The sequence below is a fragment of the Heptranchias perlo genome, unplaced genomic scaffold, assembly GCF_035084215.1.
Source record: "Heptranchias perlo isolate sHepPer1 unplaced genomic scaffold, sHepPer1.hap1 HAP1_SCAFFOLD_196, whole genome shotgun sequence".
Classification (NCBI taxonomy): domain Eukaryota; kingdom Metazoa; phylum Chordata; class Chondrichthyes; order Hexanchiformes; family Hexanchidae; genus Heptranchias; species Heptranchias perlo.
Genome location: NW_027139212.1, coordinates 241,099 through 267,559, shown reverse-complemented (window position 1 = coordinate 267,559; position 26,461 = coordinate 241,099). Strand labels below are relative to the sequence as shown.

The window sequence follows — 26,461 nt, the reverse complement described above, 5'->3', positions numbered from 1 at the left end:
ACTTCACTCAGTCCTTTATACTGGGACTGTGTGATAACACTGACCGTCCTGCACTTCACTCCGTCCTTTATACAGGGACTGTGTGATAACACTGACCGTCCTGCACTTCACTCCGTCCTTCATACAGGGAATGTGTGATAACACTGACCGTCCTGCACTTCACTCCGTCCTTCATACAGGGAATGTGTGATAACACTGACCGTCCTGCACTTCACTCCGTCCTTTATACAGGGACTGTGTGATAACACTGACCGTCCTGCACTTCACTCCGTCCTTTATACTGGGACTGTGTGATAACACTGACCGTCCTACACTTCACTCTGTCCTTTGCACAGGGACTGTGTGATAACACTGACCGTCCTGCACTTCACTCCGTCCTTCATACAGGGACTGTGTGATAACACTGACCGTCCTACACTTCACTCTGTCCTTTGCACAGGGACTGTGTGATAACACTGACCGTCCTGCACTTCACTCCGTCCTTTATACAGGGACTGTGTGATAACACTGACCGTCCTGCACTTCACTCCGTCCTTGAGACAGGGACTGTGTGATAACACTGACCGTCCTGCACTTCACTCCGTCCTTTATACAGGGACTGTGTGATAACACTGACCGTCCTACACTTCACTCCGTCCTTGAGACAGGGACTGTGTGATAACACTGACCGTCCTACACTTCACTCCGTCCTTTATACAGGGACTGTGTGATAACACTGACCGTCCTACACTTCACTCAGTCCTTTATACTGGGACTGTGTGATAACACTGACCGTCCTACACTTCACTCCGTCCTTTATACAGGGACTGTGTGATAACACTGACCGTCCTACACTTCACTCCGTCCTTTATACAGGGACTGTGTGATAACACTGACCGTCCTGCACTTCACTCCGTCCTTTATACAGGGACTGTGTGATAACACTGACCGTCCTACACTTCACTCCGTCCATTATACAGGGACTGTGTGATAACACTGACCGTCCTGCACTTCACTCCGTCCTTCATACAGGGAATGTGTGATAACACTGACCGTCCTGCACTTCACTCCGTCCTTCATACAGGGAATGTGTGATAACACTGACCGTCCTGCACTTCACTCCGTCCTTTATACAGGGACTGTGTGATAACACTGACCGTCCTTCACTTCACTCCGTCCTTTATACAGGGACTGTGTGATAACACTGACCGTCCTACACTTCACTCTGTCCTTTGCACAGGGACTGTGTGATAACACTGACCGTCCTGCACTTCACTCCGTCCTTCATACAGGGACTGTGTGATAACACTGACCGTCCTACACTTCACTCTGTCCTTTGCACAGGGACTGTGTGATAACACTGACCGTCCTGCACTTCACTCCGTCCTTTATACAGGGACTGTGTGATAACACTGACCGTCCTGCACTTCACTCCGTCCTTGAGACAGGGACTGTGTGATAACACTGACCGTCCTGCACTTCACTCCGTCCTTTATACAGGGACTGTGTGATAACACTGACCGTCCTGCACTTCACTCCGTCCTTTATACAGGGACTGTGTGATAACACTGACCGTCCTGCACTTCACTCCGTCCTTGAGACAGGGACTGTGTGATAACACTGACCGTCCTGCACTTCACTCCGTCCTTTATACAGGGACTGTGTGATAACACTGACCGTCCTGCACTTCACTCCGTCCTTTATACAGGGACTGTGTGATAACACTGACCGTCCTGCACTTCACTCCGTCCTTTATACAGGGACTGTGTGATAACACTGACCGTCCTGCACTTCACTCCGTCCTTTATACAGGGACTGTGTGATAACACTGACCGTCCTGCACTTCACTCCGTCCTTTATACAGGGACTGTGTGATAACACTGACCGTCCTGCACTTCACTCCGTCCTTTATACAGGGACTGTGTGATAACACTGACCGTCCTGCACTTCACTCCGTCCATTATACAGGGACTGTGTGATAACACTGACCGTCCTACACTTCACTCCGTCCTTTATACAGGGACTGTGTGATAACACTGACCGTCCTGCACTTCACTCCGTCCTTTATACAGGGACTGTGTGATAACACTGACCGTCCTACACTTCACTCCGTCCTTTATACAGGGACTGTGTGATAACACTGACCGTCCTACACTTCACTCCGTCCTTTATACAGGGACTGTGTGATAACACTGACCGTCCTGCACTTCACTCCGTCCTTTATACAGGGACTTTGTGATAACACTGACCGTCCTACACTTCACTCCGTCCTTGAGACAGGGACTGTGTGATAACACTGACCGTCCTACACTTCACTCCGTCCTTGAGACAGGGACTGTGTGATAACACTGACCGTCCTGCACTTCACTCTGTCCTTTGCACAGGGACTGTGTGATAACACTGACCGTCCTGCACTTCACTCCGTCCTTTATACAGGGACTGTGTGATAACACTGACCGTCCTGCACTTCACTCCGTCCTTTATACAGGGACTGTGTGATAACACTGACCGTCCTACACTTCACTCCGTCCTTTATACAGGGACTGTGTGATAACACTGACCGTCCTACACTTCACTCCGTCCTTTACACAGGGACTGTGTGATAACACTGACCGTCCTGCACTTCACTCCGTCATTTAGACAGGGACTGTGTGATAACACTGACCGTCCTACACTTCACTCCGTCCTTTATACAGGGACTGTGTGATAACACTGACCGTCCTGCACTTCACTCCGTCCTTTATACAGGGACTGTGTGATAACACTGACCGTCCTACACTTCACTCCGTCCTTTACACAGGGACTGTGTGATAACACTGACCGTCCTGCACTTCACTCCGTCATTTAGACAGGGACTGTGTGATAACACTGACCGTCCTACACTTCACTCAGTCCTTTATACTGGGACTGTGTGATAACACTGACCGTCCTGCACTTCACTCCGTCCTTTATACAGGGACTGTGTGATAACACTGACCGTCCTGCACTTCACTCCGTCCTTCATACAGGGAATGTGTGATAACACTGACCGTCCTGCACTTCACTCCGTCCTTCATACAGGGAATGTGTGATAACACTGACCGTCCTGCACTTCACTCCGTCCTTTATACAGGGACTGTGTGATAACACTGACCGTCCTGCACTTCACTCCGTCCTTCATACAGGGACTGTGTGATAACACTGACCGTCCGACACTTCACTCTGTCCTTTGCACAGGGACTGTGTGATAACACTGACCGTCCTGCACTTCACTCCGTCCTTTATATAGGGACTGTGTGATAACACTGACCGTCCTGCACTTCACTCCGTCCTTGAGACAGGGACTGTGTGATAACACTGACCGTCCTACACTTCACTCAGTCCTTTATACTGGGACTGTGTGATAACACTGACCGTCCTGCACTTCACTCCGTCGTTTATACAGGGACTGTGTGATAACACTGACCGTCCTACACTTCACTCAGTCCTTTATACTGGGACTGTGTGATAACACTGACCGTCCTGCACTTCACTCCGTCCTTTATACAGGGACTGTGTGATAACACTGACCGTCCTACACTTCACTCCGTCCTTCATACAGGGAATGTGTGATAACACTGACCGTCCTGCACTTCACTCCGTCCTTTATACAGGGACTGTGTGATAACACTGACCGTCCTGCACTTCACTCCGTCCTTCATACAGGGAATGTGTGATAACACTGACCGTCCTGCACTTCACTCCGTCCTTTATACAGGGACTGTGTGATAACACTGACCGTCCTGCACTTCACTCCGTCCTTTATACTGGGACTGTGTGATAACACTGACCGTCCTACACTTCACTCTGTCCTTTGCACAGGGACTGTGTGATAACACTGACCGTCCTGCACTTCACTCCGTCCTTTATACAGGGACTGTGTGATAACACTGACCGTCCTGCACTTCACTCCGTCCTTTATACAGGGACTGTGTGATAACACTGACCGTCCTACACTTCACTCCGTCCTTTATACAGGGACTGTGTGATAACACTGACCGTCCTGCACTTCACTCCGTCCTTTATACAGGGACTGTGTGATAACACTGACCGTCCTACACTTCACTCCGTCCTTGAGACAGGGACTGTGTGATAACACTGACCGTCCTGCACTTCACTCCGTCCTTTATACAGGGACTGTGTGATAACACTGACCGTCCTGCACTTCACTCCGTCCTTTATACAGGGACTGTGTGATAACACTGACCGTCCTACACTTCACTCAGTCCTTTATACTGGGACTGTGTGATAACACTGACCGTCCTGCACTTCACTCCGTCCTTTATACAGGGACTGTGTGATAACACTGACCGTCCTACACTTCACTCCGTCCTTTATACAGGGACTGTGTGATAACACTGACCGTCCTACACTTCACTCTGTCCTTTGCACAGGGACTGTGTGATAACACTGACCGTCCTGCACTTCACTCCGTCCTTTATACAGGGACTGTGTGATAACACTGACCGTCCTGCACTTCACTCCGTCCTTTATACAGGGACTGTGTGATAACACTGAACGTCCTGCACTTCACTCCGTCCTTTATACAGGGACTGTGTGATAACACTGACCGTCCTACACTTCACTCCGTCCTTGAGACAGGGACTGTGTGATAACACTGACCGTCCTGCACTTCACTCCGTCCTTTATACAGGGACTGTGTGATAACACTGACCGTCCTACACTTCACTCCGTCCTTTATACAGGGACTGTGTGATAACACTGACCGTCCTACACTTCACTCAGTCCTTTATACTGGGACTGTGTGATAACACTGACCGTCCTACACTTCACTCAGTCCTTTATACAGGGACTGTGTGATAACACTGACCGTCCTACACTTCACTCAGTCCTTTATACTGGGACTGTGTGATAACACTGACCGTCCTGCACTTCACTCCGTCCTTCATACAGGGAATGTGTGATAACACTGACCGTCCTACACTTCACTCCGTCCTTCATACAGGGAATGTGTGATAACACTGACCGTCCTGCACTTCACTCCGTCCTTCATACAGGGAATGTGTGATAACACTGACCGTCCTGCACTTCACTCCGTCCTTTATACAGGGACTGTGTGATAACACTGACCGTCCTGCACTTCACTCCGTCCTTTATACAGGGACTGTGTGATAACACTGACCGTCCTGCACTTCAGTCCGTCCTTTATACTGGGACTGTGTGATAACACTGACCGTCCTACACTTCACTCTGTCCTTTGCACAGGGACTGTGTGATAACACTGACCGTCCTGCACTTCACTCCGTCCTTTATACAGGGACTGTGTGATAACACTGACCGTCCTGCACTTCACTCCATCCTTTATACTGGGACTGTGTGATAACACTGACCGTCCTACACTTCACTCTGTCCTTTGCACAGGGACTGTGTGATAACACTGACCGTCCTGCACTTCACTCCGTCCTTTATACAGGGACTGTGTGATAACACTGACCGTCCTGCACTTCACTCCGTCCTTTATACAGGGACTGTGTGATAACACTGACCGTCCTGCACTTCACTCCGTCCTTTATACAGGGACTGTGTGATAACACTGACCGTCCTGCACTTCACTCCGTCCTTGAGACAGGGACTGTGTGATAACACTGACCGTCCTGCACTTCACTCCGTCCTTTATACAGGGACTGTGTGATAACACTGACCGTCCTTCACTTCACTCCGTCCTTTATACAGGGACTGTGTGATAACACTGACCGTCCTGCACTTCACTCCGTCCTTTATGCAGGGACTGTGTGATAACACTGACCGTCCTGCACTTCACTCCGTCCTTTATACAGGGACTGTGTGATAACACTGACCGTCCTGCACTTCACTCCGTCCTTTATACAGGGACTGTGTGATAACACTGACCGTCCTGCACTTCACTCCGTCCTTTATACAGGGACTGTGTGATAACACTGACCGTCCTGCACTTCACTCCGTCCATTATACAGGGACTGTGTGATAACACTGACCGTCCTACACTTCACTCCGTCCTTTATACAGGGACTGTGTGATAACACTGACCGTCCTGCACTTCACTCCGTCCTTTATACAGGGACTGTGTGATAACACTGACCGTCCTACACTTCACTCCGTCCTTTATACAGGGACTGTGTGATAACACTGACCGTCCTGCACTTCACTCCGTCCTTTATACAGGGACTGTGTGATAACACTGACCGTCCTACACTTCACTCCGTCCTTTATACAGGGACTGTGTGATAACACTGACCGTCCTACACTTCACTCCGTCCTTTATACAGGGACTGTGTGATAACACTGACCGTCCTGCACTTCACTCCGTCCTTTATACAGGGACTTTGTGATAACACTGACCGTCCTACACTTCACTCCGTCCTTGAGACAGGGACTGTGTGATAACACTGACCGTCCTACACTTCACTCAGTCCTTTATACTGGGACTGTGTGATAACACTGACCGTCCTGCACTTCACTCTGTCCTTTATACAGGGACTGTGTGATAACACTGACCGTCCTGCACTTCACTCCGTCCTTTATACTGGGACTGTGTGATAACACTGACCGTCCTACACTTCACTCCGTCCTTTATGCAGGGACTGTGTGATAACACTGACCGTCCTGCACTTCACTCCGTCCTTTTTTCAGGGACTGTGTGATAACACTGACCGTCCTGCACTTCACTCCGTCCTTTATACAGGGACTGTGTGATAACACTGACCGTCCTACACTTCACTCCGTCCTTTACACAGGGACTGTGTGATAACACTGACCGTCCTGCACTTCACTCCGTCATTTAGACAGGGACTGTGTGATAACACTGACCGTCCTACACTTCACTCAGTCCTTTATACTGGGACTGTGTGATAACACTGACCGTCCTGCACTTCACTCCGTCCTTTATGCAGGGACTGTGTGATAACACTGACCGTCCTGCACTTCACTCCGTCCTTCATACAGGGAATGTGTGATAACACTGACCGTCCTGCACTTCACTCCGTCCTTCATACAGGGAATGTGTGATAACACTGACCGTCCTGCACTTCACTCCGTCCTTTATACAGGGACTGTGTGATAACACTGACCGTCCTGCACTTCACTCCGTCCTTCATACAGGGACTGTGTGATAACACTGACCGTCCGACACTTCACTCTGTCCTTTGCACAGGGACTGTGTGATAACACTGACCGTCCTGCACTTCACTCCGTCCTTTATACAGGGACTGTGTGATAACACTGACCGTCCTGCACTTCACTCCGTCCTTGAGACAGGGACTGTGTGATAACACTGACCGTCCTACACTTCACTCAGTCCTTTATACTGGGACTGTGTGATAACACTGACCGTCCTGCACTTCACTCCGTCCTTTATACAGGGACTGTGTGATAACACTGACCGTCCTACACTTCACTCAGTCCTTTATACTGGGACTGTGTGATAACACTGACCGTCCTGCACTTCACTCCGTCCTTTATACAGGGACTGTGTGATAACACTGACCGTCCTACACTTCACTCCGTCCTTCATACAGGGAATGTGTGATAACACTGACCGTCCTGCACTTCACTCCGTCCTTTATACAGGGACTGTGTGATAACACTGACCGTCCTGCACTTCACTCCGTCCTTCATACAGGGAATGTGTGATAACACTGACCGTCCTGCACTTCACTCCGTCCTTTATACAGGGACTGTGTGATAACACTGACCGTCCTGCACTTCACTCCGTCCTTTATACTGGGACTGTGTGATAACACTGACCGTCCTACACTTCACTCTGTCCTTTGCACAGGGACTGTGTGATAACACTGACCGTCCTGCACTTCACTCCGTCCTTTATACAGGGACTGTGTGATAACACTGACCGTCCTGCACTTCACTCCGTCCTTTATACAGGGACTGTGTGATAACACTGACCGTCCTACACTTCACTCCGTCCTTTATACAGGGACTGTGTGATAACACTGACCGTCCTACACTTCACTCCGTCCTTTACACAGGGACTGTGTGATAACACTGACCGTCCTGCACTTCACTCCGTCCTTCATACAGGGAATGTGTGATAACACTGACCGTCCTGCACTTCACTCCGTCCTTTATACAGGGACTGTGTGATAACACTGACCGTCCTGCACTTCACTCCGTCCTTTATACAGGGACTGTGTGATAACACTGACCGTCCTGCACTTCACTCCGTCCTTTATACAGGGACTGTGTGATAACACTGACCGTCCTGCACTTCACTCCGTCCTTTATACAGGGACTGTGTGATAACACTGACCGTCCTACACTTCACTCAGTCCTTTATACTGGGACTGTGTGATAACACTGACCGTCCTGCACTTCACTCCGTCCTTTATACAGGGACTGTGTGATAACACTGACCGTCCTACACTTCACTCTGTCCTTTGCACAGGGACTGTGTGATAACACTGACCGTCCTGCACTTCACTCCGTCCTTTATACAGGGACTGTGTGATAACACTGACCGTCCTGCACTTCACTCCGTCCTTTATACAGGGACTGTGTGATAACACTGAACGTCCTGCACTTCACTCCGTCCTTTATACAGGGACTGTGTGATAACACTGACCGTCCTACACTTCACTCCGTCCTTGAGACAGGGACTGTGTGATAACACTGACCGTCCTGCACTTCACTCCGTCCTTTATACAGGGACTGTGTGATAACACTGACCGTCCTACACTTCACTCCGTCCTTTATACAGGGACTGTGTGATAACACTGACCGTCCTACACTTCACTCAGTCCTTTATACTGGGACTGTGTGATAACACTGACCGTCCTACACTTCACTCAGTCCTTTATACAGGGACTGTGTGATAACACTGACCGTCCTACACTTCACTCAGTCCTTTATACTGGGACTGTGTGATAACACTGACCGTCCTGCACTTCACTCCGTCCTTCATACAGGGAATGTGTGATAACACTGACCGTCCTGCACTTCACTCCGTCCTTCATACAGGGAATGTGTGATAACACTGACCGTCCTGCACTTCACTCCGTCCTTTATACAGGGACTGTGTGATAACACTGACCGTCCTGCACTTCACTCCGTCCTTTATACAGGGACTGTGTGATAACACTGACCGTCCTGCACTTCACTCCGTCCTTTATACTGGGACTGTGTGATAACACTGACCGTCCTACACTTCACTCTGTCCTTTGCACAGGGACTGTGTGATAACACTGACCGTCCTGCACTTCACTCCGTCCTTTATACAGGGACTGTGTGATAACACTGACCGTCCTGCACTTCACTCCGTCCTTTATACTGGGACTGTGTGATAACACTGACCGTCCTACACTTCACTCTGTCCTTTGCACAGGGACTGTGTGATAACACTGACCGTCCTGCACTTCACTCCGTCCTTTATACAGGGACTGTGTGATAACACTGACCGTCCTGCACTTCACTCCGTCCTTTATACAGGGACTGTGTGATAACACTGACCGTCCTGCACTTCACTCCGTCCTTTATACAGGGACTGTGTGATAACACTGACCGTCCTGCACTTCACTCCGTCCTTGAGACAGGGACTGTGTGATAACACTGACCGTCCTGCACTTCACTCCGTCCTTTATAGAGGGACTGTGTGATAACACTGACCGTCCTGCACTTCACTCCGTCCTTTATACTGGGACTGTGTGATAACACTGACCGTCCTACACTTCACTCTGTCCTTTGCACAGGGACTGTGTGATAACACTGACCGTCCTGCACTTCACTCCGTCCTTTATACAGTGACTGTGTGATAACACTGACCGTCCTACACTTCACTCCGTCCTTTATACAGGGACTGTGTGATAACACTGACCGTCCTGCACTTCACTCCGTCCTTTATACAGGGACTGTGTGATAACACTGACCGTCCTGCACTTCACTCCGTCCTTTATACAGGGACTGTGTGATAACACTGACCGTCCTGCACTTCACTCCGTCCTTTATACAGGGACTGTGTGATAACACTGACCGTCCTGCACTTCACTCCGTCCTTTATACAGGGACTGTGTGATAACACTGACCGTCCTGCACTTCACTCCGTCCTTGAGACAGGGACTGTGTGATAACACTGACCGTCCTGCACTTCACTCCGTCCTTTATAGAGGGACTGTGTGATAACACTGACCGTCCTGCACTTCACTCCGTCCTTTATACTGGGACTGTGTGATAACACTGACCGTCCTACACTTCACTCTGTCCTTTGCACAGGGACTGTGTGATAACACTGACCGTCCTGCACTTCACTCCGTCCTTTATACAGTGACTGTGTGATAACACTGACCGTCCTACACTTCACTCCGTCCTTTATACAGGGACTGTGTGATAACACTGACCGTCCTGCACTTCACTCCGTCCTTTATACAGGGACTGTGTGATAACACTGACCGTCCTGCACTTCACTCCGTCCTTTATACAGGGACTGTGTGATAACACTGACCGTCCTGCACTTCACTCCGTCCTTTATACAGGGACTGTGTGATAACACTGACCGTCCTGCACTTCACTCCGTCCTTTATACAGGGACTGTGTGATAACACTGACCGTCCTGCACTTCACTCCGTCCTTTATACAGGGACTGTGTGATAACACTGACCGTCCTGCACTTCACTCCGTCCTTTATACAGGGACTGTGTGATAACACTGACCGTCCTGCACTTCACTCCGTCCTTTATACAGTGACTGTGTGATAACACTGACCGTCCTACACTTCACTCCGTCCTTTATACAGGGACTGTGTGATAACACTGACCGTCCTGCACTTCACTCCGTCCTTTATACAGGGACTGTGTGATAACACTGACCGTCCTGCACTTCACTCCGTCCTTTATACAGGGACTGTGTGATAACACTGACCGTCCTGCACTTCACTCCGTCCTTTATACAGGGACTGTGTGATAACACTGACCGTCCTGCACTTCACTCCGTCCTTTATACAGGGACTGTGTGATAACACTGACCGTCCTGCACTTCACTCCGTCCTTTATACAGGGACTGTGTGATAACACTGACCGTCCTGCACTTCACTCCGTCCTTTATACAGTGACTGTGTGATAACACTGACCGTCCTACACTTCACTCCGTCCTTTATACAGGGACTGTGTGATAACACTGACCGTCCTGCACTTCACTCCGTCCTTTATACAGGGACTGTGTGATAACACTGACCGTCCTGCACTTCACTCCGTCCTTTATACAGGGACTGTGTGATAACACTGACCGTCCTGCACTTCACTCCGTCCTTTATACAGGGACTGTGTGATAACACTGACCGTCCTGCACTTCACTCCGTCCTTTATACAGGGACTGTGTGATAACACTGACCGTCCTGCACTTCACTCCGTCCTTTATACAGGGACTGTGTGATAACACTGACCGTCCTGCACCCTTGAGTCCGTTACTTCCATCTGCCTTTTGTTTCTCTCCACCCCATTTGGGCCATTGTCTCTTCCTCTTCTTGTTGCCCTGACCTCTCACTGTTCATTCCCCCACCCCCAATCCTTACACCAACCCTTCATTACTCTGCCTTCATTGCTCTCCTGCACCATTCCAGGATCGATTTCCCTTTTTGTATCAGGCCGTGACTGTTCCCCTGTTGTCTTGACATTCTGTGAAGGACCCTTTCACCATCCATCTCTTCTTCCTGTAATACAGTGGCACCAACTGCTCCATCATCCTCTCTTGACGGTTTTCACACTCAGGGAATCCACCTCCTTCTCATCCCACCCACCCTGCCCCCTTTCACACTGGCAGCAGATTGAAACTCACTGCCCCAGTCCCCTCATTTCCCCCCCCAAGACCCTCGCCATTCACAACCTTATTCTGATGATTGTATTGACATCCCAGCTTCGACCAAAACTTGGCTCAAGGGTGGTGACACCTTCTCCTTCCTGAATCCTCCACATCTGGCCATATCTCTCCCCCTTACTGAATCCTCCACATCTGGCCATATCTCTCCCCCTTACTGAATCCTCCACATCTGGCCATATCTCCCCCCTTCCTGAATCCTCCACATCTGTCCATACCTCCCCCCATACTGAATCCTCCCCACCTGGCCATATCTCCCCCCATTACTGAATCCTCCACATCTGCCATATCTCCCCCCCTTACTGAATCCTCCACATCTGCCATATATCCCCCCCTTACTGAATCCTCCACATCTGTCCATACCTCCCCCCCTTACTGAATCCTCCCCAACTGGCCATATCTCCCCCCATTACTGAATCCTCCACATCTGCCATATCTCCCCCCCTTACTGAATCCTCCACATCTGTCCATACCTCCCCCCATACTGAATCCTCCCCACCTGGCCATATCTCCCCCCGACTTACTGAATCCTCCCCACCTGGCCATATCTCCACCCCTCCCCCCCCCCGACTTATTGAATCCTCCCCACCTGGCCATGTCTCCCCCTCCCTTACTGAATCCTCCCCATCTGGCCATGTCTCCCCCTCCCTTACTGAATCCTCCCCATCTGGCCATGTCTCCCCCCCCCTTACTGAATCCTCCCCATCTGGCCATGTCTCCCCCTCCCTTACTGAATCCTCCCCATCTGGCCATGTCTCCCCCCTTACTGAATCCTCCCCATCTGGCCATGTCTCCCCCCCCCTTACTGAATCCTCCCCATCTGGCCATGTCTCCCCCCCCCTTACTGAATCCTCCCCATCTGGCCATGTCTCCCCCTCCCTTACTGAATCCTCCCCACCTGGCCATGTCTCCCCCCCCCTTACTGAATCCTCCCCACCTGGCCATGTCTCCCCCCCCCTTACTGAATCCTCCCCATCTGGCCATGTCTCCCCCTCCCTTACTGAATCCTCCCCACCTGGCCATGTCTCCCCCCTTACTGAATCCTCCCCACCTGGCCATGTCTCCCCCCTTACTGAATCCTCCCCACCTGGCCATATCTCCACCCCTCCCCCCCCCGACTTATTGAATCCTCCCCACCTGGCCATGTCTCCCCCTCCCTTACTGAATCCTCCCCATCTGGCCATGTCTCCCCCCCCTTACCGAATCCTCCCCATCTGGCCATGTCTCCCCCCGCTTACCGAATCCTCCCCACCTGGCCATGTCTCCCCCCTTACTGAATCCTCCCCACCTGGCCATGTCTCCCCCCTTACTGAATCCTCCCCACCTGGCCATGTCTCCCCCCCCCTTACTGAATCCTCCCCATCTGGCCATGTCTCCCCCCCCTTACCGAATCCTCCCCACCTGGCCATGTCTCCCCCCTTACTGAATCCTCCCCATCTGGCCATGTCTCCCCCCTTACTGAATCCTCCCCATCTGGCCATGTCTCCCCCCCCTTACCGAATCCTCCCCACCTGGCCATGTCTCCCCCCTTACCGAATCCTCCCCACCTGGCCATGTCTCCCCCCCCTTACCGAATCCTCCCCACCTGGCCATGTCTCCCCCCCCTTACTGAATCCTCCCCACCTGGCCATGTCTCCCCCCCCTTACCGAATCCTCCCCACCTGGCCATGTCTCCCCCCCCTTACCGAATCCTCCCCATCTGGCCATGTCTCCCCCCCCTTACCGAATCCTCCCCACCTGGCCATGTCTCCCCCCCCTTACTGAATCCTCCCCACCTGGCCATGTCTCCCCCCTTACTGAATCCTCCCCACCTGGCCATGTCTCCCCCCTTACCGAATCCTCCCCATCTGGCCATGTCTCCCCCCCCCTTACTGAATCCTCTGTAAGGTCCTTGGAGTTGACACCAATTTGGTTGCAAGTAATCTTTATTGAGATTGACCGACTCTGAACCCCCTCAATGTGTTGAGCAACAATCATACAGAGGAACAATCATTATTACTGGATAGAGATTGTAACCATTGTCAATTGTTCTGTCCTTGTCTCTACAAATTGTGAGATCTTTATAGGACGAATCGTGCTCAGCCATCCCTTACAAGGAGTTGTTTTCAGTTTCCTGACTGATCTGTTGATCATTGCCCTGTTTGTTTGTGATACAGGCTACCCTCTTACCTGGGAGACCACTGACCCCTTGCAAATAAGAGACCATTCTGACTGAGAAAGCTTTTTCGAACTAAATGTCATCCATACCAATGAGCAACCTGACCAGTTTATTATTTCCAGCTACAGTACAAGTCCATAAACTGTTTATCAGTGAAAAGAAATCTTGATCATATGAGATTAAACCAAATGCTAATCCTTCATATTTTAAAGAATAGGGTTTCTTACACACTACTAACCCTCCAGCACAGCAGCACTCCCTCAGTACTGACCCTCCGACAGTGCGGCGCTCCCTCAGTACTGACCCTCCGACAGTGCGGTGCTCCCTCAGTACTGACCCTCCGACAGTGCAGCACTCCCTCAGTACTGACCCTCCGACAGTGCGGCGCTCCCTCAGTACTGACCCTCCGACAGTGCAGCGCTCCCTCAGTACTGACCCTCCGACAGTGCAGCGCTCCCTCAGTACTGACCCTCCGACAGTGCAGCGCTCCCTCAGTACTGACCCTCTGACAGTGCAGCGCTCCCTCAGTACTGACCCTCCGACAGTGCAGCGCTCCCTCAGTACTGACCCTCCGACAGTGCAGCGCTCCCTCAGTACTGACCCTCCGACAGTGCAGCGCTCCCTCAGTACTGACCCTCCGACAGTGCAGCGCTCCCTCAGTACTGACCCTCCGACAGTGCAGTGCTCCCTCAGTACTGACCCTCCGACAGTGCAGCGCTCCCTCAGTAGTGACCCTCCAGCACAGCAGCACTCCCTCAGTACTGACCCTCCGACAGTGCAGTGCTCCCTCAGTACTGACCCTCCGACAGTGCAGTGCTCCCTCAGTACTGACCCTCCGACAGTGCAGCGCTCCCTCAGTACTGACCCTCCAGCACAGCAGCACTCCCTCAGTACTGACCCTCCGACAGTGCGGCGCTCCCTCAGTACTGACCCTCCGACAGTGCGGCGCTCCCTCAGTACTGACCCTCCGACAGTGCGGCGCTCCCTCAGTACCGACCCTCTGACAGTGCGGCGCTCCCTCAGTACTGACCCTCCGACAGTGCGGCGCTCCCTCAGTACTGACCCTCCGACAGTGCAACACTCCCTCAGTCCTAGATTTTGTGCTCAAGTCTCTGGAGTGGGGTTTGAATGCACGACCCTCTGACCCGGAGTGACAGAGCTCCCCACTGAGCCACGGCTGTCACTCTTGCTTCCAGCCCAGTAACACTGCAGCCTAAAACTAAAATTCAAACTTCCTCTGGACTAATTCCCATTCAGTTCACATTTGAGCAGAAATATTAACACACAATGCTGAATGAAGTTTGTTTTTAGGCACTAGGACCAGACCTGAGCAGCAGGACCAGCCTCTTCCATCCCTAGTGCTTTAACTGGTTGTCAAATTGTGTGACAGTGTGACCTGCATCAAACTTTCCCCATTCACTCTCCTTCACTCTCCTTCACATTGAGCGGTGAGCGGCTCCACAGCGCCGCTCCTGGCCACACCCGGCACAGTCTCAGTGGGCTGCCTGACCGGCGGTTTGCATCGCCACCTGGTGGCAAGAGCCGGTTGCTGCAACAATCTAACTTTGGAGCTGGATTTCGACAGAATGTTTTTTCTGATTTCCTGGGCCACACACGGCTGTATTTCTGCATCTGGCGCCCTCCTCACACGGTCTGCCTAATGTGCTGTCAAAATAACAGCGTCTGAACAACGCATGCCGTTATTAACACACAAATCGGCCAGCAACTTGAGGCGAGGAAGAGATACCCCGTGAATTGAGAATCGGCCGATTTGTACCACTCCGCTGTTCGCCTCGTGAAAACAGGATCTCGTGCTTAACCTCCCCGAGATTTTCATGAAGTTGCTGCATTTGCACATTAATTGACCATTAAACTCGCAGCCGAAAAGTATGGAAGTCATGATGAACCTTTATAAAACACTGGTTCGTCCACAACTGGAGGATTGAGTCCAATTCTGGGCACTGCACTTCAGGAAAGACGTGAAGGCCTTTGAGAGGGTGCAGAAGAGATTTGCTAGAATGATTCCAGGGATGAGGGACTTTAGTTACGTGGATAGACTGGAGAAGCTGGGCTTGTTCTCCTTGGAACAGAGAAGGTTGAGAGAAGATTTTTATTCAAAATCACGAAGGGTCTTTGTGATTTTGAATAAAAAAGTTTTTCCTCATGTCACCTTTGGTGCCTTTGCCAATCACCTTAAATCTAGGTCCTCTGGTTCTTGACCCTTCCGCCATTGGCAGAAGGGTCAAGAACCGGATTTAAGGTGATTGGCAAAAGAACCAAAGGTGACATGAGGAAAAACTTTTTTACACAGCGAGTGTTTAGGATTTGGAATGCACTGCCCGAGGGGGTGGTGGAGGCAGATTCAATTAATTGCCTTCAAAAGGGAACTGGATAAGTACTTGAAAGGAAAAAATTTGCAGGGCTACGGGGAAAGGACGGGGGAGTGGGACTAGCTGGATTACTCTTGCATTGAGCCGGCGCGGACTCGATGGGCCGAATGACCTCTTTCCATGCTGTAACCTTTCTATGATTCTATGATTTTAAGTCTAGTCATTAACAGTGTAAGTATCCTTTTAACATGGTGCTAATTTTTAATGCCTGCCAATCAACCTCCCTGGCCCGGAAAATGAACAATTAAAAATATGGAGTCTCGTTCCTTCAGGTTGTGAATTGTTGTTGGAGATTTTAAAAATGTCAAATTTTAAATTTAAATTTTATTTTTCTTACTTCTTTCTATAATCCTAAGATTCTATAATGAGGCAGCACGGAAAAAGGCCATTCGGTCCATCGTGCCTGTGCCAGCTCTTTGAATGAGTTATCCAATTAGTCCCACTCCCCTGCTCTTTCCTTGTAGCCCTGCAAATTTTCAAGTATTTATCCAATCCCCTTTTGAAAGTTACTATTGAAACTGTTTCAGGCAGCACATTCCAGATTATTACAACTCGCTGCGTAAATTATGTTCCCTCATCTCCCCTCTGGCTCTTTTGCCAATCACCTTAAATCTGTGTCTCCTGGTTACCGACCCTGCTGCCTCTGGAAACAGTTTCTCCTTATTTACTTTATCAAAACCCTCCATGATTTTTGGAAATACTCATTTGTGGATGCTGCCTGACCCGCTGAGTATTTCCAGCATTTTCTGTTTTTATTTCAGATTTCCAGCACCTGCATTATTTTGCTTTTGCCTTCATGATTTTTTCTCTCTTTCTTAATCTAATCTTTCTGTCCCTTTCAGTTCACTCAGTTCCCACCTGCTCCTGTTGCCCTCGCTGTGCCCGTTATCAGGCCGCGCTTTCAGCAACTTTGTGGGCAAAAAGTGTTAAACCCTCGATGTGCGAGATGCCTCACTCCAGCTAAATCTGGCCCAATGTTTCATCAAGGGGACTTTGTTCAATGGGAGCAGGTCCACGTATGGATCAAATGGATTCAAGCTGTGAGCAATCAACTGGAATTATTCTGAAGCAAGATAAGGAATAAAATGAAATATTATCAAATTGTCACCTGTCTGGATTGCATCAGTCTTCACTGTAAAGGGTACAAATAACATGCCAGAAATAATTGTGAATCAAGAGGTGAAAGGGAGGGAGGAACTTAAAACATTTACAATCACCAGGGAAAGGGTTCTGAAAAAATTATTAGAACTAAAAGCTGACAAGTCCCCAGGTCCTGACTGACTTCATCCTAGGGTCTTAAAAGAAATGGCTGCAGAGATAGTAGATGGATTGGTTTTCTTAGAGTCCAAAAATCTATCGATCTCAGCCTTGAATGTACTCAATGACTCAGCATCCACAGCCCTCTGGGGCAGAGAATTCCAAAGATTCACAATCCTCTGAGTGAAGAAATTCCTCCTCATCTCGGTCCTAAATGGCCGACCCCTTATCCTGAGACTATGCCCTCTAGTTCTAGACTCTCCATCCAGAGGAAACAATCTCTCAGCATCTACCCTGTCAAGCCCACTCAGAATCTTATATGTTTCGATGAGATCACCTCTCATTCTTCTAAACTCCAGAGAATATAGGCCCATTCTACTCAACCTCTCATAGGACAACCCTCTCATCCGAGGAATTATCTAGTGAACCTTTGTTGCACCGCCTCTAAGGCAAGTATATCCTTCCTTAGATAAGGAGACCAAAACTGTACACAGTACTCCAGGTGAGGTCTCACCAAAGCCCTGTACAATTGTAGTAAGACTTCCTCACTCTTGTACTCAAACCCCCTGCAATAAAGACCAACATGCCATTTGCTTTCCTAATTGCTTGCTGTAGCTGAATGTTAACTTTTTGTGTTTCTTGTACCAGGACACCCAAATCCCTCTGAACACCAACATTTAATAGTTTCTTACCATTTAAAAAAATTCTGTTTTTCTATTCTTCCTACCCCAAAGTGAATAACCTCACATTTCCCCACATTATAATCCATCTGCCACCTTCTTGCCCACTCACTTAACCCGTCTATATCCCTTTGCAGACTCTTTGTGTCGTCCTCACAGCTTACTTTCCCATCTGGCTTTGTATCGTCAGCAAACTTGGGTACATTACACTCGGTCCCTTCATCTAAGTCATTAATATAGATTGTAAATAGCTGAGGCCCAAGCACTGATCCTTGCGGCACCCGACTAGTTACAACCTGCCAACCCGAAAATGACCCATTTATCCCTACTCTCTGTTTTCTGTCCTTTAACCAATTCTCTACCCAAACTAATATATTGCCCCCAACCCCATGAGTCCTAACCTTGTGCAATAATATATCGCCGTTCCTTCATCGTCGCTGAGTCAAAATCCTGGAACTCCCTTCCTAACAGCACTGTGGGAGAACCGTCACCACACGGACTGCAGCGGTTCAAGAAGGCGGCTCACCACCACCTTCTCAAGGGCAGTTAGGGATGGGCGATAAATGCCGGCCTCGCCAGCGATGCCCACATCCCATGAACGAACACTTTGATTTAAAATTATTTATACTTAAACAGCAAAATGTACAGCAGTGTGGGAAGCAGGGAAGTGGAGCTGGTTGGAGCAGAGTTTCAGGGGCTGGGAGATGGGAGTGAGAAGGTGGAACTCGCTGCCTCAAGGAACAACTGAAGCAGAAAACATTGACAAATTTAAGGGGAGGCTTGAACCATAAATGAGGGAGAAAGGAATAGAGGGATAAGGGGGCAAGGTGGGAAGAGAGAAGTGGGAGGAGGCTCATGTGGACTTTAAACACTGGCTGTAGATTCTATGGATTTCTGTGTGACCCCTCTGCAAGACCTCAAACAGACATTGATCATTGGTTCCAACATGGAGCTGGGCTTTCCACAACTTATTTCACTCGCTCTTCATCTCTCTGTCTCACCCTGTCTCTGTCCTTCTCTCTCTCTCTGCCTCTCCCTGTCACTGTCTTTCTCTATCTCTCTGCCTCTCCCTGTCTCCGTCTTTCTCTCTCTCTCTGACTCTCTCCCTGTCTCTGTCTTTCTCTCTCTCTCTGCCTCTCCCTGTCTCCGTCTTTCTCTCTCTCTCTGACTCTCTCCCTGTCTCTGTCTTTCTCTCTCTCTCTGACTCTCACCCTGTCTTTCTCTCTCTCTCTGCCTCTCCCTGTCTCTGTCTTTCTCTCTCTCTCTGCCTCTCCCTGTCTCTGTCTTTCTCTCTCTCTCTGCCTCTCCCTGTCTCTGTCCTTCTCTCTCTCTCTGCCTCTCCCTGTCTCTGTCTTTCTCTCTCTCTCTGACTCTCTCCCTGTCTCTGTCTTTCTCTCTCTGTCTCTGCCTCTCCCTGTCTCCGTCTTTCTCTCTCTCTCTGACTCTCTCCCTGTCTCTGTCTTTCCCTCTCTCTCTGACTCTCTCCCTGTCTCTGTCTTTCTCTCTCTCTCTGACTCTCTCCCTGTCTCCGTCTTTCTCTCTCTCTCTGACTCTCTCCCTGTCTCTGTCTTTCTCTCTCTCTCTGCCTCTCCCTGTCTCTGTCTTTCTCTCTCTCTCTGACTCTCACCCTGTCTTTCTCTCTCTGCCTCTCCCTGTCTCTGTCTTTCTCTCTCTCTCTGACTCTCACCCTGTCTTTCTCTCTCTCTCTGCCTCTCCCTGTCTCTGTCTTTCTCTCTCTCTCTGCCTCTCCCTGTCTCTGTCCTTCTCTCTCTCTCTGCCTCTCCCTGTCTCTGTCTTTCACTCTCTCTCTGACTCTCTCCCTGTCTCTGTCTTTCACTCTCTCTCTGACTCTCTCTGTCTCTGTCTTTCTCTCTCTCTCTGACTCTCCCTGTCTCTGTCTTTCTCTCTCTCTCTGATTCTCTCTGTCTCTGTCTTTCTCTCTCTCTGACTCTCTGTCTCTGTCTTTCTCTCTCTCTCTGACTCTCTCTGTCTCTGTCTTTCTCTCTCTCTGACTCTCTCCCTGTCTCTGTATTTCTCTCTCTGTCTCTGCCTCTCCCTGTCTCCGTCTTTCTCTCTCTCTCTGACTCTCTCCCTGTCTCTGTATTTCTCTCTCTGTCTCTGCCTCTCCCTGTCTCCGTCTTTCACTCTCTCTCTGACTCTCTCCCTGTCTCTGTCTTTCCCTCTCTCTCTGACTCTCTCCCTGTCTCTGTCTTTCTCTCTCTCTCTGCCTCTCCCTGTCTCTGTCTTTCTCTCTCTCTCTGACTCTCTCCCTGTCTCTGTCTTTCACTCTCTCTCTGACTCTCTCCCTGTCTCTGTCTTTCTCTCTCTCTCTGCCTCTCACTGTCTCCGCCTTTCTCTCTCTCTCTGACTCTCTCCCTGTCTCTGTCTTTATCTCTCTCTCTGACTCTCTCCCTGTCTCTGTCTTTCTCTCTCTCTCTGCCTCTCCCTGTCTCTGTCTTTCTCTCTCTCTCTCTGACTCTCTCCCTGTCTCTGTCTTTCTCTCTCTCTCTGCCTCTCCCTGTCTCTGTCTTTCTCTCTCTCTCTGCCTCTCCCTGTCTCTGTCTTTCTCTCTCTATCTGACTCTCTCCCTGTCTCTGTCTTTCTCTCTCTCTCTGACTCTCTCCCTGTCTCTGTCTTTCTCTCTCTCTCTGCCTCTCCCTGTCTCTGTCTTTCTCTCTCTATCTGCCTCTCCCTGTCTCCGTCTTTCTCTCTCTCTCTCTGACTCTCTCCCTGTCTCTGTCTTTCTTTCTCTCTCTGCCTCTCCCTGTCTCTGTCTTTCTCTCTCTCTCTGCCTCTCCCTGTCTCTGTCTTTCTCTCTCTCCCTGTCTCTGTCTTTCTCTCTCTCTCTCTGACTCTCTCCCTGTCTCTGTCTTTATCTCTCTCTCTGACTTTCTCCCTGTCTCTGTCTTTCTCTCTCTCTCTGCCTCTCCCTGTCTCCGTCTTTCTCTCTCTCTCTCTGACTCTCTCCCTGTCTCTGTCTTTCTCTCTCTCTCTGCCTCTCCCTGTCTCTGTCTTTCTCTCTCTCTCTGCCTCTCCCTGTCTCTGTCTTTCTCTCTCTCTCTGACTCTCTCCCTGTCTCTGTCTTTTTCTCTCTCTCTCTGCCTCTCCCTGTCTCCGTCTTTCTCTCTCTCTCTGACTCTCTCCCTGTCTCTGTCTTTATCTCTCTCTCTGCCTCTCCCTGTCTCTGTCTTTCTCTCTCTCTCTACCTCTCGCTGTCTCTGTCTTTCTCTCTCTCTCTGCCTCTCCCTGTCTCCGTCTTTCTCTCTCTCTATCTGACTCTCTCCCTGTCTCTGTCTTTCTTTCTCTCTCTGCCTCTCCCTGTCTCCGTCTTTCTCTCTCTCTCTGACTCTCTCCCTGTCTCTGTCTATATCTCTCTCTCTGACTCTCTCCCTGTCTCTGTCTTTCTCTCTCTCTCTGCCTCTCCCTGTCTCTGTCTTTCTCTCTCTCTCTGCCTCTCCCTGTCTCCGTCTTTCTCTCTCTCTCTCTGACTCTCTCCCTGTCTCTGTCTTTCTCTCTCTCTGCCTCTCCCTGTCTCTGTCTTTCTCTCTCTCTCTGCCTCTCGCTGTCTCTGTCTTTCTCTCTCTATCTGACTCTCTCCCTGTCTCTGTCTTTCTCTCTCTCTCTGACTCTCTCCCTGTCTCTGTCTTTCTCTCTCTCTCTGACTCTCTCCCTGTCTCTGTCTTTCTCTCTCTCTCTGACTCTCTCCCTGTCTCTGTCTTTCTCTCTCTCTGCCTCTCCCTGTCTCTGTCTTTCTCTCTCTCTCTGCCTCTCCCTGTCTCTGTCTTTCTCTCTCTCTCTCTGACTCTCTCCCTGTCTCTGTCTTTCTTTCTCTCTCTGCCTCTCCCTGTCTCTGTCTTTCTCTCTCTCTCTGCCTCTCCCTGTCTCTGTCTTTCTCTCTCTCCCTGTCTCTGTCTTTCTCTCTCTCTGTCTGACTCTCTCCCTGTCTCTGTCTTTATCTCTCTCTCTGACTCTCTCCCCGTCTCTGTCTTTCTCTCTCTCTCTGCCTCTCCCTGTCTCCGTCTTTCTCTCTCTATCTCTGACTCTCTCCCTGTCTCTGTCTTTCTCTCTCTCTGTCTGACTCTCTCCCTGTCTCTGTCTTTCTCTCTCTCTCTGACTCTCTCCCTGTCTCTGTCTTTCTCTCTCTCTCTGACTCTCTCCCTGTCTCTGTCTTTCTCTCTCTCTCTGCCTCTCCCTGTCTCTGTCTTTCTCTCTCTCTCTGACTCTCTCTCTCTCTCTCTGACTCTCTCCCTGTCTCTGTCTTTCTCTCTCTCTGACTCTCTCCCTGTCTCTGTCTTTCTCTCTCTCTCTGCCTCTCCCTGTCTCTGTCCTGCTCTCTCTCTCTGACTCTCTCCCTGTCTCTGTCTTTCTCTCTCTCTCTGACTCTCTACCTGTCTCTGTCTTTATCTCTCTCTGACTCTCTCCCTGTCTCTGTCTTTCTCTCTCTCTCTTCCTCTCCCTGTCTCTGTCTTTCTCTCTCTCTCTGACTCTCTCCCTGTCTCTGTCTTTCTCTCTCTCTCTGACTCTCTCCCTGTCTCTGTCTTTCTCTCTCTCTCTGACTCTCTCCCTGTCTCTGTCTTTCTCTCTCTCTCTGACTCTCTCCCTGTCTCTGTCTTTCTCTCTCTCTCTGACTCTCTCCCTGTCTCTGTCTTTCTCTCTCTCTCTGACTCTCTCCCTGTCTCTGTCTTTCTCTCTCTCTCTGCCTCTCCCTGTCTCTGTCTTTCTCTCTCTCTCTGACTCTCTCTCTCTCTGACTCTCTCCCTGTCTCTGTCTTTCTCTCTCTCTCTGACTCTCTCTCTCTCTCTTTGACTCTCTCTCTGACTCTCTCCCTGTCTCTGTCTTTCTCTCTCTCTCTGACTCTCTCCCTGTCTCTGTCTTTCTCTCTCTCTCTGCCTCTCCCTGTCTCTGTCTTTCTCTCTCTCTCTGACTCTCTCTGTCTCTGTCTTTCTCTCTCTCTCTGACTCTCTCCCTGTCTCTGTCTTTCTCTCTCGCTCTGCCTCTCCCTGTCTCTGTCTTTCTCTCTCTCTCTGACTCTCTCCCTGTCTCTGCCTTTCTCTCTCTCTCTGACTCTCTCCCTGTCTCTGTCCTTCTCTCTCTCTCTGCCTCTCCCTGTCTCCGTCTTTCTCTCTCTCTGACTCTCTCCCTGTCTCTGTCTTTCTCTCTCTCTCTGACTCTCTCCCTGTCTCTGTCTTTCTCTCTCTCTCTGACTCTCTCCCTGTCTCTGTCTTTCTCTCTCTCTCTGCCTCTCCCTGACTCTGTCTTTCTCTCTCTCTCTGACTCTCTCCCTGTCTCTGTCTTTCTCTCTCTCTCTGACTCTCTCCCTGTCTCTGTCTTTCTCTCTCTCTCTGACTCTCCCTGTCTCTGTCTTTCTCTCTCTCTCTGCCTCTCCCTGTCTCTGTCTTTCTCTCTCTCTCTGACTCTCTCCCTGTCTCTGTCTTTCTCTCTCTCTCTGACTCTCTCCCTGTCTCTGTCTTTCTCTCTCTCTCTGCCTCTCCCTGTCTCTGTCTTTCTCTCTCTCTCTGACTCTCTCTCTCTCTGACTCTCTCCCTGTCTCTGTCTTTCTCTCTCTCTCTGACTCTCTCTCTCTCTCTTTGACTCTCTCCCTGTCTCTCTGACTCTCTCTGTCTCTGTCTTTCTCTCTCTCTGATTCTCTCCCTGTCTCTGTCTTTCTCTCTCTCTCTGCCTCTCCCTGTCTCTGTCTTTCTCTCTCTCTCTGACTCTCTCTGTCTCTGTCTTTCTCTCTCTCTCTGACTCTCTCCCTGTCTCTGTCTTTCTCTCTCTCTCTGACTCTCTCTGTCTCTGTCTTTCTCTCTCTCTCTGACTCTCTCCCTGTCTCTGTCTTTCTCTCTCTCTCTGCCTCTCCCTGTCTCTGTCTTTCTCTCTCTCTGACTCTCTCTGTCTCTGTCTTTCTCTCTCTCTCTGACTCTCTCCCTGTCTCTGTCTTTCTCTCTCGCTCTGCCTCTCCCTGTCTCTGTCTTTCTCTCTCTCTCTGACTCTCTCCCTGTCTCTGCCTTTCTCTCTCTCTCTGATTCTCTCCCTGTCTCTGTCCTTCTCTCTCTCTCTGCCTCTCCCTGTCTCCGTCTTTCTCTCTCTCTGACTCTTTCCCTGTCTCTGTCTTTCTCTCTCTCTCTGACTCTCTCCCTGTCTCTGTCTTTCTCTCTCTCTCCGACTCTCCCTGTCTCTGTCTTTCTCTCTCTCTCTGCCTCTCCCTGACTCTGTCTTTCTCTCTCTCTCTGACTCTCTCCCTGTCTCTGTCTTTCTCTCTCTCTCTGACTCTCCCTGTCTCTGTCTTTCTCTCTCTCTCTGCCTCTCCCTGTCTCTGTCTTTCTCTCTCTCTCTGACTCTCTCCCTGTCTCTGTCTTTCACTCTCTCTCTGACTCTCTCCCTGTCTCTGTCTTTCTCTCGCTCTCTGCCTCTCCCTGTCTCTGTCTTTCTCTCTCTCTCTGACTCTCTCTCTCTCTGACTCTCTCCCTGTCTCTGTCTTTCTCTCTCTCTCTGACTCTCTCTCTCTCTCTTTGACTCTCTCCCTGTCTCTCTGACTCTCTCTGTCTCTGTCTTTCTCTCTCTCTGATTCTCTCCCTGTCTCTGTCTTTCTCTCTCTCTCTGCCTCTCCCTGTCTCTGTCTTTCTCTCTCTCTCTGACTCTCTCTGTCTCTGTCTTTCTCTCTCTCTCTGACTCTCTCTGTCTCTGTCTTTCTCTCTCTCTCTGACTCCCTGTCTCTGTCTTTCTCTCTCTCTGATTCTCTCCCTGTCTCTGTCTTTCTCTCTCTCTCTGCCTCTCCCTGTCTCTGTCTTTCTCTCTCTCTCTGACTCTCTCTGTCTCTGTCTTTCTCTCTCTCTCTGACTCTCTCCCTTTCTCTGTCTTTCTCTCTCTCTCTGACTCTCTCTGTCTCTGTCTTTCTCTCTCTCTCTGACTCTCTCCCTGTCTCTGTCTTTCTCTCTCTCTCTGCCTCTCCCTGTCTCTGTCTTTCTCTCTCTCTCTGACTCTCTCTGTCTCTGTCTTTCTCTCTCTCTCTGACTCTCTCCCTGTCTCTGTCTTTCTCTCTCGCTCTGCCTCTCCCTGTCTCTGTCTTTCTCTCTCTATCTGACTCTCTCCCTGTCTCTGTCTTTCTCTCTCTCTCTGACTCTCTCCCTGTCTCTGTCTTTCTCTCTCTCTCTGACTCTCTCCCTGTCTCTGTCTTTCTCTCTCTCTCTGACTCTCTCCCTGTCTCTGTCTTTCTCTCTCTCTGCCTCTCCCTGTCTCTGTCTTTCTCTCTCTCTCTGCCTCTCCCTGTCTCTGTCTTTCTCTCTCTCTCTCTGACTCTCTCCCTGTCTCTGTCTTTCTTTCTCTCTCTGCCTCTCCCTGTCTCTGTCTTTCTCTCTCTCTCTGCCTCTCCCTGTCTCTGTCTTTCTCTCTCTCCCTGTCTCTGTCTTTCTCTCTCTCTGTCTGACTCTCTCCCTGTCTCTGTCTTTATCTCTCTCTCTGACTCTCTCCCCGTCTCTGTCTTTCTCTCTCTCTCTGCCTCTCCCTGTCTCCGTCTTTCTCTCTCTCTCTCTGACTCTCTCCCTGTCTCTGTCTTTCTCTCTCTCTGTCTGACTCTCTCCCTGTCTCTGTCTTTCTCTCTCTCTCTGACTCTCTCCCTGTCTCTGTCTTTCTCTCTCTCTCTGACTCTCTCCCTGTCTCTGTCTTTCTCTCTCTCTCTGCCTCTCCCTGTCTCTGTCTTTCTCTCTCTCTCTGACTCTCTCTCTCTCTCTGACTCTCTCCCTGTCTCTGTCTTTCTCTCTCTCTGACTCTCTCCCTGTCTCTGTCTTTCTCTCCCTCTCTGCCTCTCCCTGTCTCTGTCCTGCTCTCTCTCTCTGACTCTCTCCCTGTCTCTGTCTTTCTCTCTCTCTCTGACTCTCTACCTGTCTCTGTCTTTATCTCTCTCTGACTCTCTCCCTGTCTCTGTCTTTCTCTCTCTCTCTTCCTCTCCCTGTCTCTGTCTTTCTCTCTCTCTCTGACTCTCTCCCTGTCTCTGTCTTTCTCTCTCTCTCTGACTCTCTCCCTGTCTCTGTCTTTCTCTCTCTCTCTGACTCTCCCTGTCTCTGTCTTTCTCTCTCTCTCTGCCTCTCCCTGTCTCTGTCTTTCTCTCTCTCTCTGACTCTCTCCCTGTCTCTGTCTTTCTCTCTCTCTCTGACTCTCTCCCTGTC

The 26,461-nt window shown here is 50.2% G+C and overlaps 1 protein-coding gene across 1 annotated transcript in view; it reads left to right on the top strand.

The window, feature by feature from the left end:
• LOC137309965 (uncharacterized) overlaps positions 1-17,431 on the top strand; it is a 44,343-nt gene extending 26,912 nt beyond the window's left edge. Inside the window, exon 4 of the mRNA XM_067977961.1 lies at positions 17,202-17,431. Coding sequence (XP_067834062.1) covers positions 17,202-17,426 — 225 coding nt within the window. The 3' untranslated portion in view covers positions 17,427-17,431. The remainder of the gene's footprint in view (positions 1-17,201) is intronic.
• The last annotated feature ends 9,030 nt before the right edge of the window (positions 17,432-26,461 follow it).